The 16537-nt window shown below is 43.9% G+C and overlaps 2 protein-coding genes and 1 long non-coding RNA gene across 8 annotated transcripts; 1 reads left to right on the forward strand and 2 right to left on the reverse strand.

Annotated features, from left to right (window-relative positions):
- Positions 1 to 36: 36 nt before the first annotated feature.
- On the forward strand, positions 37 to 9804 carry mrnip (MRN complex interacting protein). 6 transcript variants are annotated; one of them, XM_060063491.1, is made up of 7 exons: positions 37 to 227; positions 577 to 636; positions 2633 to 2784; positions 2913 to 3037; positions 3177 to 3289; positions 4443 to 4521; positions 8875 to 9804. In XM_060063491.1, exons 4-7 carry the CDS (start codon positions 2933 to 2935, stop codon positions 9415 to 9417), a joined length of 840 nt encoding a protein of 279 aa, XP_059919474.1. In that variant the 5' UTR covers positions 37 to 227; positions 577 to 636; positions 2633 to 2784; positions 2913 to 2932; the 3' UTR covers positions 9418 to 9804. The 6 variants fall into 6 exon arrangements, with proteins under 6 accessions (XP_059919474.1, XP_059919473.1, XP_059919475.1 ...); XM_060063490.1 differs by having other exon boundaries at positions 2684 to 2784; XM_060063488.1 differs by having other exon boundaries at positions 38 to 227; positions 2684 to 2784; positions 2950 to 3037.
- LOC132466357 (uncharacterized) lies at positions 78 to 2684 on the reverse strand. Its single transcript, XR_009527848.1, has 2 exons — positions 2256 to 2684; positions 78 to 979 (listed from the first exon to the last, which is right to left on the reverse strand). It is a non-coding gene; the product is annotated as an uncharacterized LOC132466357 (long non-coding RNA).
- On the reverse strand, positions 9499 to 14314 carry sqstm1 (sequestosome 1). Its single transcript, XM_060063480.1, has 8 exons — positions 13991 to 14314; positions 13395 to 13490; positions 12995 to 13293; positions 12576 to 12741; positions 12054 to 12125; positions 11499 to 11701; positions 11229 to 11388; positions 9499 to 10076 (listed from the first exon to the last, which is right to left on the reverse strand). The coding sequence occupies exons 1-8, from the start codon at positions 14157 to 14159 to the stop codon at positions 9922 to 9924; spliced, it is 1320 nt and encodes a 439-aa protein (XP_059919463.1). The 5' UTR covers positions 14160 to 14314; the 3' UTR covers positions 9499 to 9921.
- Positions 14315 to 16537: the final 2223 nt, after the last annotated feature.

Consider the following 16537-nt stretch of genomic DNA (forward strand, 5'->3'; position numbering starts at 1 on the left):
CCCACTCACATGGCAACAGATCCCCGCCGATTCTTAAGAGGGCGCTGTGGACAATTTCTGGACCGCGTCTAGCGACATTTACTTCATCCATGCTTCAAACTTTACCGGGGAAAAACCCAAGATCTCAGCTGTAGTGGGTTAACTAACTATCTCATATAAACTTAACAATGGCACAACAATTCCATGTCTTGAGATGCTATTCTTGCCAAACCTACCAAGTACAGCAGGTAACTTGACAGCAGTCTTTTAAGCCATCAACTGCATTATTTGCATTATCGTTAGTAATTGTTGGATAGCTGGTGTCCCTAGTCCTAGGTGGAGGACTATGGAGTGCCCTCAAAAGATATATATGTATTTAATGACGACACATTTTTATATTGCATCTCTACGGACAGCTTGGGTCACCCTATTTGTATCGGTCTGCCAAAAATCCACGTTTGTCATGTATGAGCATGAGCAACACTTTCAATAAATCTGAAGCGTTCAATCTCTAACGTTAACTGTACTGAAGATCTCTTAAATTGCGACAAGCGTGCTTTTGCTGAGACTCGTTAATCTGAGACTCACTTGTCACAGGTGATAAAGGCAAAGAAATGGAGCTGTAAAATGTGCGGAGAGAAGCAGTCCGTTTTTAAGGTAGGCTTTTTTTATTTATCTTGCATGTTTGGGGGAAGTCACTTTAAATATTATACTTAATTATATACGTAATTCCATTGGATTAACCATTTTTCTAATACGTAATCTCGTTCATACAACTGCCTCTCTCAATGTAAATTTAAGAGTGCTGTAGGTAAGATATAAATTGTAAAGAGAGAGAGAGAGTGAAGGAGAACAACATTTCGCCACTGAGAAAATGACACCGTAGGCTACAACCCTGCCGTTTAATCGCAGGGATTGACACACTTGATTGACAGGCAACATGGATTGCCCAAACCAATCAGGGGAATGATTATCCGGAGCAGCCCAACATCTAAATTGACTGTACGTCCACACCAGAAGCGAATTGAGCGACCAAATCGCCGGAAGTCATTCGCTTTCTATGGGCAAGAGCGACCAAAGCGACCAACGCTACCAGCGGCCAAAGTTGAGCGACCAGAGCGTCAAAAAGAAGTTGAAAACTTTTTAACTTTATGCAAATGACTATGATTCGCTTCAGCGTCCAAACACTGACAGCCAATCGGAATGTAGACGCTCTTCGCTTGCGTGGATCCCAGGGAACATCGGCAGGCACTTTGGTTCCTACCTACCTTTATTCACTCGCCGTCAGCCGACAACAAAATGTCGGCTGAAGTATTAATCGCGGCTGTAGGTTGATGGGCCCCCGATGATGATGATGACATCTAGAACGTTCGTATTTAAGCGGGAATCATTTTAATTTGCTCTCCATGCCACCAATCTAACCAACCAATCGCGTGTAGCATGCTTTAAACAAAAACAAAATCGTCACATAAACAAACTAATCGACAAGACGAGGGATAAATGACAAGGGATATATCTCTTGTCTTTTATCCCTCTATTCCCCACTATTCACGGAGCCTGAGGTGAATAATTGTTAATTAAATAGTCTAGATAGATAGATAGCCTAGTCAAGTCTTTATTAATACCAAACGACACAAATCGTCGGGAATCCATTTAGGTGGTTCGGCCCACACAGGACAGTAGCCTACAAGACCACACAGAACAAGTCTGACTGGACATACACACAATACATCACATTAAAACTAGACACGCGTTGATAGATAGATAGACAGATAGGCCGAGATAGATAGATATGTTCCATTATTTGCCTTGCGGAGCCAACCAGTCCTGTGCACGTATGCAAATTAGCCATGTGCGCCAATGTCTATTTGTTTTGAGTGCGACGAATGAGTGCAGATCATGATTTGCAGATCAGTGAAACATATTTTAACTACTACAGCACGCAGGTTTTTTTTGTTCTCGGTTGTAATTAGCCTACATTTTAGGATTTTTTTTATATTGGGGGGAATGTCCTACTTGTTGTCGAAGCACTTTATGAACAAGCAAAACCGTCTCGGCAATATGGCCAAGGTGTATGGGAGAGTTCACTATTTGATATGGCTGTCTGTAGGGCCTACTAAACGCATACGGCTCCTTTTAAATGCGTCTGCATAATTGAATTGTACGTCATGACTCGAGCGACTTGAGAGACCAAAGCGAACAGAAAAATTCGCAGCGAAACTTTGTGAGCGACCATAGCGTCTTAGACGCTTTGGTCGCTCCTGGTGTGGACGTACAATAAAGAGGCAGGCACTATCAACTGGAAACAGATCTTCTCACACAGGATTGCACTTAAACAGTGGTTCCCACCTGATAAAGCATTTTAGGTCTTATAAACGTCCTGTATACGAACTGACTGTCTAATGAATCATAGCAATGGAAGCCGTGGAAGCAAATGCACAAAAGTTATTTGGGTCGCATATATTTTCAGAGACAGAAATGGGTTCACATGCTGAAAAATACCTACCACTGCACTAATAGCTGACGGAGGTTGACTATGCCATTTCAACATATTACACTCAAATTGCTCAAGCTTTCCTACAGCACATTTTTAAGTATAAAGTAGCAAGACTACTTTTCCTATTCTTCCTTTCTCATCATTCCTACATTTTAGGCATAATTATGTCGAATCTGTGACCCTTGTGTGGATCGGTCTCTATCCAAGGAGTTTGGGCGTGGCACTGGGGCCGACTGCCGACGCCACGTTCAGAAGCTGAACGCAAAGCGAGGAGAGCTGGAGCAGGAGCATGTGACCTGGTCGCTAAGGTAACCACAACTTGACCTCACGCTCAACAGGAAAAAGTCTTAACTTTAACTCATTAGCTCAAACAATCAGTTTTACTTGACACACTTTTGAGTGGTTGTCATGGTGACGTGTCCCTGTTGGTACACAGGGACTGTTAACCTGGATCTGATGGTTCGTTATGACAGGGAAAAGGACGAGGAGGCTGGACAATCGTTTGGAGATGGAGCTTGGGCGGTCAGTGGCCACGATTTGAGACCGAGCAACACTGAGCTGGTTAGTATCACAGAGCTATGTCAGTTTAATGGGGGGGGGGGGGGTCTTGAATCTGTCAATACGTCAGTTACACAAAGAGGGAGGGTTAGGGGTTGTGTTAGATCGTTGATGTTCACTGATTGGCTATTGTGTATTGTAGGCAGAGGAGAGCCTTTGGGACAAATACCTGCTGAACAGGCAACAGGAAAGGGAGGAGCCTGAGGACACCGTTTACCTGAGCACAAGCCCTCTCCATGACTACAGGAATGCCAGGTATTTTTTTGACTCATTCCACCAGAGAGAATCAAGCTCTGCCTGAAACCAGCTGAAAAGCACTTGAACATTAATGTTCAACATATACTAATCATAACCATTGCATTTAATAGATTTGTTTATCTCCAGAAACTGTCTGAATTAACAATCTAATTTCAGGCAACCTTTTTAAGATGGCCTTGTGTTTTATTGAAGCATTGTCTAATGTTGGATTTTGGGTTGACACTAACGTGTTGCTGGCAGTGGTCCATGAAGCATGTATCACGTGTCGTGGATAAACACAACATTCCATTGAAAACAAACACAACATGTCGATAAAGCCAAAGTTTGAAAGATAAAGCCTTTATTATAAAAAGTAATAACAAACCTGAGTGGGTTTGCAAAGAACTCCTGTTTTGGATAAGGCTTCAGGTTATGTTGCCAAAATGTTTGGATTCCTCCTACATGCAATGACCAATCACAACACCCTATGCATTGGTTCTATAAATTGTTCCCCATAAACTGAACATACGTCTATCCTCCTACGGATACTTGGAACTGACATCTTAAACATCAGTTATCTCAGATGTAAAGCAGTGAGGTACTATTTGATTGTAATCCAATTGTCACCCACACAAAGTCGAATCAAAGAAAACAAATGTCTATACCACATATATTAGTTAAAACTAGAGATATGACATGAATGAGCACAGTGAAAAATTTAAAATCACTTCTACTCAGACAATAAAGCATACCTTTAACCAATTGACAATACCACCGTATGTGTATGTGGAGTCCATTCATAAAGCAGACAATATTTGACTTTAACATCAACCAGTTAACCTTAACATATAAGTTGGTAGAAGTAAAGTGAGGGAAAGAATGCAGGGGGTCAGGATGGGTTGAACCAGATTGAAGTTGGTTTACAGTTTTAGGGATCCCCTTGAAGTCAGCTAAGTAAACAAGGTTCATCTCAGTGGCATCAGAAAGTTTGAATAAGTAACAACAGACGTGGATGTCACTGAGAATGTAGTCCTTTGTTGACTTGGTGCTTTTTGAGACGCATGTTTCATTTGTATTGGCAAGATAATGATTATACGTCATTTTAAACCAATGGTAAATCTCTCCCATACACGCTGTGTTTTTGAGCCTTGTTTCCGTTTTGTACCGACAGGAAGAGGAAAAGAGCTGTAGGCAGAGCGGACGAAGGCTTGTTAAACGAAGAGATACACCACCACTGCAGAGGGGGAAAGGTAAAAGTGCTGTCCTTACGTTAAATATATAATTTCGAATAGTTATATAATTTAAGTTCTTTCATTAAGCCAAGAGATGGTTTGGTCGTTAGGCCAACATCTTCCTATCTTCAATCTTTGATCTGTCCTTTAGATCAGTGGTTCTCAAACTATGGTACACATACTGCAAAATCATTAGATTAAAAACAATACTATCAAAATTAGTATGAATGCAGTGGAGGCTTCTCCAGTGAGGAGGGGGAGGAAGATCCTCCTTAACATTGTTGAGAATAAAAAATGTAGATTGCCCAGACTACTAATGAATTAATATCACTATACTTTAATGCCTTTGTATATGTAATGTTTGTTTCCCTCAATAAAGGGACATTAGCACCTCCTATCGTCTATTGACAATTACTTCAGGGAGGACGTTCCTCCCTCAGCCTCCATTGACTCCCATTAATTTCACCGAAAGTGTTGGCTGCCGGTGAATAACATGGGGTTCAATGGGAGAGGAGGAAAGTCCTCCTCTGAGTGGTTGTGACTAGCTAAGGGATCTGGATCCCGCCTACATCTGTTCATAGCGCATGGCTGCGCTATGAACCAATAAGCAGGAGCCCTTGCTGTGGAGCAGCCTGGAGGGAGGGGTTATCCCCTCATGTCTATGCTACGAGAACCAACGAACCCCCTCAGTCGTATGCCACGCGGCTTTGTTCGCTTATATTAGCGTTTCTGAAGCCCGCTGCGGAGCCTGCGGCCGGGCTGCCCGCGGCCGAGCTGCGGAGCATTGACTTGATCTATGAATGAAGTCCCTCAGTCTTAATTGGCTTAACACCATGAACAACATTCTGAAACATCCATTAACATCCACATTTGCCTCAAACAATGTTAGGCTTACAGCCCATGCAAATAGTTGTGAAATAATGTTCTTGTTCTTTTAATTGTTTGTTACTCTGACCGTTCTGTTTGATATTGTGGAAAGGATGTTGGTGAATAATTCAGAGCATGATGCATTTTAAATGATGCATTTTCACTTTTGGTCTTGTCTTCATTTTTCTTTTAACAATTGTAGCTGAAAATAAACATAGCCAAATTACAACCAATAGCTTCAGTCATTGAGGGCAAAAATAGGCCCAGATTTTTTTTATTTAATTTTACAAATCAAGAGTAGGCCTGATTTGACTAATTGGCTTTGCAACCTTTCCCTCTCTGCCCTGGTAGCCCAAGACATGCTGCCCACCAGCTTTCAAAGTACAATGCTGCCACTGGTGGATTTGTATCAATTCACATTATCCCTTCCTGCTATTTTGTAGTTCTCCAAAACACCTTGAAACTCACATAATTAGGCCATCATACGTGCCACTAACAGTGCAGGCAGGCCAATGGCAACCAAGCACGCAGTCCTTCCTCCCTCACTTTAATAACCAGCCGCCACTGTACGAAGGGAAATACATTTACCATGAGATCATGTTCTCACTTGCTGTGTGTGTGTGTATGTGTATTGTGGCAACCCGCTACGGTGAGTGAACCTCCTCCTCCCAAACAACACAACTTTGTGGGGAAAAGCCAAAAAAGGCATGTTTAATCCAAAACATAATACAAAGTTTTGAGGGTCGTCTCCCGCAGCCTCGTCTCCCGCGGCCTCGTCTCCCGCGGCCTCGTCTCCCGCGGCCTCGTCTCGGGCGGCGTCGTCTCGGGCGGCGTCGTCTCGGGCGGCGTCGTCTCGGGCTGCGTCGTCTCGGGCTGCGTCTCCGGCTATGTCATGGTCTGGTTTGGGGGTTGCTTGAGGTTGGTGTTCCATCCCAAAATGCCCGGTAGCTCGGTCGAGTTGCCTGCATTCTCCACCATATGTGGCAACCCCCTACGGTGAGCGAACCACCTCCTCCCAAACAGGACACAACTTTGAGGGGAAAAAAAGAAAAAAAAGGCATGTTTAATCCAAAACATAATACAAAGTCTCTCAAAACACAAACGGGGTATCTGCAGGTTTCAGCAAGTCAAATTTAAGACTTTTTAAGACCTTTTTAATACCACCTTGAATGAAATTTAAGACCTTAAACCTGCGATGGTGGGGGGGATCCCGCTGTATTACAACCCAAGCATAGCATGTGTGTCACTCAATGAGACTCATTCAAGTTTACTTTCTGTCTGTTTATTGAACATAAAGTGATACTCCAGGGCTCCAGACTAACTTTTTCCTTGGGTGCACTGGTGCGCCTACATTTTTAATTTGGGTGCACCAGCACGTATTTATGGTGCACCCAAGTTGTGAGTTGTTGAGAGGGGGGTGACAGCGTCTGGGCCCCCGGGCAGCTGCACCGGTTGCACCATCGATATTTACGCCATTGATTAATAATATTTTCACCATTAAATAAATGCCTTCAGTAAGACCTGGGGGGTATACCAGGAACCTCGTTGAACATACCCAGGGTTTCTTGGGAATACCTGGCTCGACAGAGCCGCAACTCGCAATCACAGTTAAATGGTACCAAGACGCTCACTTTAGATTCAATTAGTTGAACCAGGTTTTCCGCTTTAGGTTCAATGCGCGTTCACATAAAAGGGGCGTTTCTCGCGTCATTTGACTCACCCTTATGCAAAATAAATCGCGCAAGAGAGTGGTGTATTTCATCCAAGGCGAGCAATGTATTATTATGAACTCCGAGGAATTCAAAGTTCAAATCACAGCCAAGGGGAACACGGTTGCCCATAATATGGCTAGGGTGGCGTGCTGGCAAAAATAGCCGACCGTGTTAATTCGTAAGTGAAAAGATTCTGCATATTGTCCAAAAAATATTATGTATCATCATCCCTTTTACCCTCATATATGTGGGGCCCCATGAATTGCGAGCCCAAGTACCGGGAATGCACTCGATCTCCGACCCAATATCGGACGTGCACGTCAAGTTGCTTGCTTTTAGTGGCGTGGTTCAACGTCTCAAATATCAAAACAAAATCAGCCTTGTTGACGCTGCAGATTAGCTCGTTTCGGATGAAAGGCGCTGGTCCGAAGCGAGTTATATACGCCGTTTTGTCCCTTCCAGCAGTAAAGGTGCTCGCGATTTGAGAGTCAGGGAACATCAAACCGAAGAGATCTCCTATCCCCTCATTCGAGTTGTAGGACTGGTGCTTGACCACTGTGTTTAGAATCCACAACACCTCCGCTTTCAGTGTTGGTGTCGCACCAAATGCTACCCTCAGGTCAGTGCTAGCAGCGCGGACCGTCTGCGGCGGTGGCGCCGGGGCAGAGATGCAAAACGTAGAAATGGCTGGGGTCTGTGTGTGGCTCCTGGCAGAGGTTTTATGTTTTTGGCTCTGCATATGGCTGACGACAGCCTTAATCCCCATGGTGCCGAGCTTGAATGTAGGCTACTTTTGCACGGAATGCATCTGGCCTGTTCTGGGTTGGCAACGGACGCTAGCCAACCTCGGAAACGGACGTCTTCCAGCCAACTGACGTTGAACTTGCATTTACCCATTGTTGCAGACTAGCTAGCAAGCGCGCAGACATCCGTTTATATATGCAGCTAGCAAGAAAGTAGCCTCTCGTACATCTCCTTCCCGAAAAGTCCCACGAGAAAAATAAAAAATTAAATAACCCTGCCCCGACAAATTTAAGACCTCCGAGTTATAAATTTAAGACCAGCATATGACATTTTTGACGAATTTAAGACTTTTTAAGGCCTTAAATTTAGAAAAATGAATTTAAGACTTTTTAAGACTTTTAAGACCTCCGCGGACACCCTGACAAAAGAACGTAAAAACCTGGGAGGAATCAACGGTCCCATCCGTCGTGGAATCCCGTCACCCACGAGGACCAGTCTCTCCGTAAGGAGCCACATGGCTGGGATAGCCCCGAATGAGTTCCACAGGTGTTCTCCATGTCCTTAATTGGCCCGGGCCGGGTTGCCACAGTATGTGTCTCCGTGTCTCTGTTCTAGTGCTACCACTTTGTACAGCTGACAACAGCTAACAATAAATAATAATATTTTTAAGAATAAAGGTGCCTCCTGCATGAGATGTGCGTAGCTGAATAGGGACGCAGGCCTACGCTACTGTATGTTATATTTTATAACATCTGTCATAATGGTGGTACTTCGGGAGACAAATAATTTCTGTGGTGGTATGCGGTATAAAAAGTTTGAGAACCGCTGCTTTAGATTAGTTCTATCTTAAGTTCTGTCGTTTAGAGGTAGTTATTGTTAAAATGGTAACTTTTGTCATTAAAAGTTGGTTCTGTCATTAAGATGGTTGTCATTGAGAGATTTTGTCAAAATCATTAAGATGGTTATTTCTGTCATTGAGAGATTGTTCTGTTGTCATTATGCCAACTAATTGTTATCTACAATCTCTCACAAAATGTATATTTTTCAGCTCCATCAGCTACCAGTAATGCCCATCAGCAAGCCCTCCACTGTACAGCATACACGCATCTCCATCAGTACATGCTCCAACCAAACCAGGCAGGATTTTACCAGAAATACCATCAACCGAAACAACCAGGCTAATCCAGGTTTTACCAGAGGAACCATCAACCCAGAAGTGAACCAAACCAAGCCTGATGTCAGCAACTCTGGCTCTGACAGATTTCGTCTGAGCAACCAACCCTGTTCATTCATGTCTTCTGCAGCTGCCCCTATCTCAAAATGGGCCCAGTTTCTCCCAGTTCCTCATCAGCAGGAGAAAGAGGAGGAAGATGAAGAAGACAGCCATCTGGCAAACAACATGGAGAGAAAGCCTCTTGATATGTTGGAATCTTCAGCCACTCCCTGTGTTGGTAACATGATAGAATCAGGCCACCAATCAGAGCTCCCCAAGGCAGAATCTTCACAGACCCTGACCCCTCATCTCAAACCACGCCCCTCCCTCCCCTTCAACTCCCTGTTCAATACCGGCGACGACTTTGACATGTTTTAAAAAGAAAAGCTATCAATTCATTGTTTTGGAAGTAAAGAAATGTCGAGCAATGAAAATTAAAGAAAATATATATCTTTTGAATTCATTTGCAAGAGTTTTATGGTTTATATACTGGTTAACAAAGTATAGCATGAGAATAGATATCTTTCAAACAGAAGTGCACTTATTCCAATAGCGTACGTAGTAAATGTCTATTCAACTTTTAATTCACAGGTGAATATTAATCAAGGAGTTCATATCCTAGTCCTAATTTAACCTTTTTATTAACGACTAAGTGTCTTAATATTATCAATAAATGTCATTCATTTCGAATTAATCAACACCAAATATTTGAAAACCATATTAGTCCATCACATTTTGATGAACAGTGAGCTCATTTTATAAACATGTCCAATATGAAAAATTTCTCGGCCAAATGGACATCAGCCTGGAGTAGTCGACACAGAAAGAAAATAAACTGTTAAAGGGATGCTCTTGCTAAATTCTTGAAGGTGGTTGCCATGACTACTTCTTGGGGGGCTTGGAGTAGTGGATGGTGTCCAGCGCGGCTCCGATGTCACAGGCCTTGGTCTGCAGGAGGCGGGTCAGCCAGCCTCCCTCGTCGCTGAAGCCCATGGATAGCATCTGGGACAGGGACTCCACCAGTCTGGGGTCTGCCTCTGCAAGACATTAGCGATTAACTTCCTATAGCCCATTTATCCAATACTGTGAATCATGGAAGCAAGCATGTGGATAGGACGTACATGTCTAGCTATAATTGAGTTTAGCTTGAGCCATATTTTGTACCACAAAATACTTAACCAGGCTGTGGAGTATAAACCAGGCTTCAAGGTATAATATGTAACATTGACAGTGTTTAATACTGCTTCCCGACCCCCTCCTCCCAGGACTCAACTTAAGCGGCCTAGTTGAGGACACTAAAAGAAAATGAGGGCATGATGAGCTAAGCGCAACAATATTTTGACAATAACAAGCAACGATTAGTCTGATACAATAACTTGAACAGCTAATGTATACTTAAGCAATGTATTGTTTGCAAATTATAAAACGGCTCATATGGCATCCGTCTTGAAATCCGGATCCGGCCTCACAATAATCCGAGGCCTCAGATGGGAGATCGCCCTGCGTCTCTCCGCAAGGAGAAGTCCAATGCATTGGCAAGAGCAAGGATTTCTTATACACTGGCACAGATCTCAGGAATGCTGAGAACAGCTCTGCTCCACACATGATGTGATGGAAAAATCCATATGTCGTTTCCCGTTCATAATGTAAGCTCTGAACCTTAGTGCCTGGGGTTAACCAGTCACGAGGGAGCAGAGATCCCCTTATGCATTATTCTACTTGATGAGAATACAGGAAACTGTCCTTTAAGTAAACATTATTATTACTCAGTTGGACCCTTGAACACCCCAAGAGTCAGCGAAAAGGCATAATCAACAAATTGCAGTTAGAGAAACAGTATGGGAAGTATTTGTTTTTAACTTAAACAACTCCTTAATGGCAGGGTTGGAAAGGACAACACAGCGGCAACCAATGTCTGTTCCATCTTCAAAGTGGCTTGGTAAACAGAAGAATGGTACAATGCTTACATTACCATGTAACTTAAGCATTGTACCATTCTGTTGAACCTTGTTTACCATGATGGTAAACAAGGTTCTTCTTCGTGGGGCCAGCGCCACTGATCAGCCTAAACATACTTTTCCCCCATCAAATGAATGGTTGAACTGGAGTTTTCGCCGCAATGCATGATTCAGTGTGAATCTGCCCTAAGCCAGGCTCAACTAGGCTGGATGTGTAAAAGCTGCAGGTACCTTCTGGGAGGTGTGGGTAGAGGGCAGCCTCACGCAGCCCTGTTGGGCCCTCCTGGCCCTCAGAGGGGGTGCCTATCAGGGACTGCAGCTCACCAGTGGATGGATCCACTTCCTTTGGAGTCAAGTGGGTCCACTCTTCCTCTTCGGACTCCTTGGTGCCCTGAGAAAAAGCATCGAGCCATTAATCAACCATAAAGCATTACAAATCGCTCGTCAAAAACATTTAACAAATGACATGAAGCACACATATGTCTGTTTAAAATAAAGTACTTTGTCAGAGTGAATGCCTCCGAGACTGTTTGGCTTGTCGATATCCACCTCAGCACTCCCGGACCCTGCTCCCTCTGGACCCATTGTGGCTCCATCAGCTTGGGCCATGGGAGGTGCAGGGGCCCCCGACTGGGCTGGGGTTTCTGGGGAGGTCACCTTGGTCCTGAGGCCGTCGTGCTCCACGTCGATGTCCACGTCGATGCCTGGACCAGAGAACAAGAGGCTAATGATGACGTGTCTGGTAGAGATGCCTATCCTTAGCGTCTACACAAGGGCAACCGTTGATGTCTTAATTAGAATGACGGCTAATGCTTATCTAGAGATTCCTGACATGGGCACAGCCAGAAAGTACTGCAGGTTTGAAAAGCAGGAGTGTTTTAAATGATATTGTGGAGCGTCAGGTACTAGATAGATGTGTGTGTGTGTGTGTGTGTGTGTGTGTGTGTGTGTGTGTGTGTGTGTGTGTGTGTGTGTGTGCGTAGTACAGCTTTACATATTTGTATTTTAAGAATTGTGAGAAGGTGCTTTAAAGAGCCAGTGGGCATGTCTATTTACCTAGTGGGCTCAACATGGCCGCCACTCCCTCGCCAATGTTCTTCAGGAATTCAGCGTTGGCTTGAGAATATCCTTCAGGGGGCGACAAAAAGGACGGAAATCATACATTATGATTTCCGGTACTTTATCAGGTTAACACTAACTCTCTTAGTCTACTCCACAATCATTCTATTCGTATCTTTAGCCCTTTTATAATCATATAAAAGTTCATGTTAGGTTGTTTCTGAGGGAAATATTATTGGGTTATGTTCTCAGTTGAGTTATGATGATGACAAACAACCCTGTATCCCCTTCTGTAAAGCCACAATTTACAATTAGAACCAACAGTTTATCCATTCTGGTTGATCGACCTTGTAATCAACCACAACATCAGTTAATAATGCTTACAATAATAATAATAATAATAATGGTTTTTTTTCAAGGGCTGCACTAAACCTATCCTATCCAAGGAGTCAACTAAGGCTGAAGTTGTATAGTTCTTTTTGGGGGGCTGGACCTGAATTAATGTTCCTTAAGACTTACCAGATGAGCTGGAGGTGTCGGAGGATGGCGGGCTGGTCGAAGTACCAGGGGCGGCGGTGGACTGGGTCCCACAGGTGAACCCAGTGGGCCCCGGCTTGGTCGGGGGCTGAGCTCCGTTCCACATGCAATGTCTCATCTTCCTCATCCACTTGCCCCTAGGAAACCACTGGAGCCATGACAGAAATACATCCGAATGACATTGTTATTTTCACAGAGTACTTGGAAGCAAAATAAGTGAGCTAAACCGATGATCTAAACAAGCTCTAAACAGCTTAATTAACTAACATAAAAGGTAATCAAAGAAGCTAACTCTCCAACTGGATTATGCAAAAAGCTAACCAGACAAACAGGGTATCTAAAGAAGCTAGCCATTGAAAGGAGTCATCTAAAGAAGCCAGCTGCAGGTGGGCGGTGCTGACCTCCATCAGGTTGGCAAGGGGGTGCCAGATGGGCAGGAGGGGGTGTTCGCGGTGCAGCCCCTTGGCCTGGCAGGTGGAGCACAGGTCGTAGTCAGGACACACCGTGCACTTGAAGCGTGTGCCGGCCACAGGGCCCTCGCAGCCGTCGCATGTGACGTTGGGATGCACGGGGGGCGGGCCAGGGTGAGGAGGGGGCGGGGCATGAGGCATGCCTGGGCCGGGAGGAGGGGGAAAGGTGAAGGGTGGGATTCCACCGGGGAAGGCGTGGAGCGGGAAGTCACGCCTGTGCTCCTTCTTCTCTGGAATACGAATCAAAGAAAATTTTATGAGTAGACGAATATATGATTTAACAAATTAAAATAGGAAGTAGCAGCGTTAAGTGTGTGTGTGTGTGTGTTACCTTTAATGAACAGGCGGAAGGTGTTGTCCTGCAGGACGGTGAGCGCCATTCTCAGCTCATCGTCTGAGGAGAAGGCGATCATGTCGCCGTCTTCATCTACATCCAAACAATCAGATGTCATTAAAAGGCCATAACACATAGCTCATCACCCATGAAACCCATCAAAAGCTCTGTTTTGAGACTAGATGTGGATTAGACGGTTTGGGGTGATAACATAATTTCTGAAGTTTTAATTTCTATTCACAGTGATTCAGCCTGTTAGTCTTATTTGATCTTCTATACGGAGTAATGAGTTTGGTATAACAAGGAAGTAGCGGACGCAGGACGGCCTGGTCAACATGCGTAGGGTTGTAAAACAAGGAAATACTGAATCGTATGTTATTGGACGACATAAGGCAGCGAAGGATCCTGAGACCAAAAAATAAAAAGAAGACACATAATAGCTTTTAAGCTGCTTAGAATAAATAAACAAACACCATAATGGCTACATGGCAAGTTTATGAACACGATTTGATATGTTATAACGTTAGCTGGGCTATGTCCTACAGCATGTTTACATATATATTTTTTTTTTAAATGACCCATTTGAAACTCACCTCGATAGTACATCTGGAAGCCGATGTTGCGGAGATTGGAGAAGACGTCTACGACCTTCTTACTCAGATAATTAAAACTGGTAGAATCCTCTTTATCAACAGCAAAGCGACGGATCTCTTTATGGACGTCGTCTTTGCCCAGTAGATAGGCTTTTATTGTCACTGACATGATGGCGATACCTCGGTCTCTGCTCGCTTGTTGCGCAGTAGAAATATTACAAGGGCCTCGGCTGTTGTTGTACTTACCCTATTTAATACCCTTTTACTGTTGGCACACAATGATCCCTTCCTTGCGAATGGGAAATATTTATAGTGCAGAAACTTTAGGGGGCGGGAGTTCTCGCAAGCGCTGATATGTAAACAAATGGGCGTGGCCAATGGTGCTGGACCAATCGGAGCAGGAAGAATGACAAAGCACTTTTCCGAAGGGGAATTTCCTCCACATGAAGTCATGTCATCACATGTCACATGATGGGAGGTGGTTATTACGTGAGTGTTATTATTGTTTGCAAAAACAGGATAGACTACACTAGCATAGCTCGTCTTGGCTATGTTATTAAACATGTCTCCTCCCTCTCAACCGGCTGACTATGACTCATTTTTTTGGTGATTCATCGTAGAAACACTGAGTTAACCCTAGAAGCATCTGGAAGGTAGTAGAATACTTCTACAGGTGGATCTTTATTTTAGTAGAAAACTCCAAAAAACGTCTCTAATGACATAAAGCTGTAGGATAGAAGGCAATCGCAATGAATTTACCTTTGTATGGATTCTGTATTCTTTGGTATTATATATGAAAGGGTTAGCCCCCCTAACCCTATTTATATAATAGTGCAAACATTTTATTTTAACTTTATGTCAGTTGGTGAATGATGTACTGGTGGTAAGCGGGGGGATTTCCGCATCCTACCTATGTTGTGTCTACGGAAGTCTTTTTAAGGACTGGACTGGACTCACAGTGCCCATCTTAAAGGAGCATTTCACCGGTGGAGGCATGAATATGATTTGAAATTGGGTCCTATATGTAGTCGAATAATAAAATAAAACTCTAATTTCGTGCCGTCTTGACAGAGAAAAGGCAGAAAGTGAATTTTTGGCGCTTGTGGATTGAAGACAACAACTCCCACCATGCACCACGATGCACAGCTTCGCTGGCCACCCGGCTGATCTAGATCTCCGCCTATCGGACACCTCGCTGTTCCATCTACCAAGCTGATACCGCAAGACTGCTTGAAAATCATTTCACACAATATTTCTAGTGAAGAGTATTAGTTGGTGAAAACGATCCGATTTCGTTTTATGCGGTTCAGGGATAGCTCCGTAAAGACGGAGTCATTTCGAAACCGCATCGAGCTGTAGAAACGCTGTAGTAAATATTCAAGGCGCTGGTTCTCCACAGAAAAAAGTGGAGCGCATCAAGCCTGCGCGCTGTATCCAAACATTCAGTCACGAGGAGATTCAACCTTTAAAATTGAGCAGAAATACTTTTTAATGTACAGTTAGTAATTATATTTATCAAGGGGCTTTATTTAAAGCTGCAAAAAGAATACAAATAAAATAATAAATAAAAAATTCAACGCAACTCTGACCCCAGCTGGTGGGGGGCTATTGCCATCAAGAGTTTCAGACATCCAAACGAATCATAACACGAACCGCATAGGTCCGGATAGATTTGAAACCACCTCCGAGGGTGGTTTCAGAAAGTGTGTGATTCGCCGGCTCCGTCTGGATGGTCCGTCGGAACCTATGTTCCTATGCTTCGTGTGGACGGGGCCTTAGAAGGCGAACACACGTTCACCAAGACGGGAGACAGCGCCCGCATATTACGACCCCCCTTCGCGTGAACGCGCATTCGCTTATTGTCAACGCCCCATACTTTCATTTAGTTCGAGGCGCTCTTCCTTCTGTCAATATTAGTCTAAATTAGTGTTTATATTCTATCACAACATCACAAGTTGAGCAACTTATCACAGAAAGCGATGGCATATTTTAGATTGTAACTGCCTGTCCACACCAGAAGCGAATTGAGCGACCAAATCGCCGGAAGTCATTCACTTTCTATGGGCAAGAGCGACCAAAGCGACCAACGCTACCAGCGGCCAAAGTTGAGCGACCAGAGCGTCAAAAAGAAGTTGAAAACTTTTTAACTTTATGCAAATGACTATTATTCGCTTCAGCGGCCAAACACTGACAGCCAATCGGAATGTAGACGCTCTTCGCTTGCGTGGATCCCAGGGAACATCGGCAGGCACTTTGGTTCCTACCTACCTTTATTCACTCACTGAACAAAATGTCGGCTGAAGTATTAATCGCGGCTGTAACTGGGCACCCGGTGTTGTACGAACGAACCCACCCTTTTTCAGTTCAGAGATCGAAACGCCATAGTGGTTTGGATATCAAGTGATGATATGCGGGAGTATTTATAGGCTACATCTAGAACGTTCGTATTCAAGCGGGACTCATTTTAATTTGCTCTACATGCCACCAATCTAACCAACCAATCGCGTGTAGCATGCTTTAAACAAAACCAAAAAAGTTTTTGAAATC

This window comes from Gadus macrocephalus, chromosome 10 (assembly GCF_031168955.1).
Source record: "Gadus macrocephalus chromosome 10, ASM3116895v1".
In the NCBI taxonomy this organism is placed as follows: domain Eukaryota; kingdom Metazoa; phylum Chordata; class Actinopteri; order Gadiformes; family Gadidae; genus Gadus; species Gadus macrocephalus.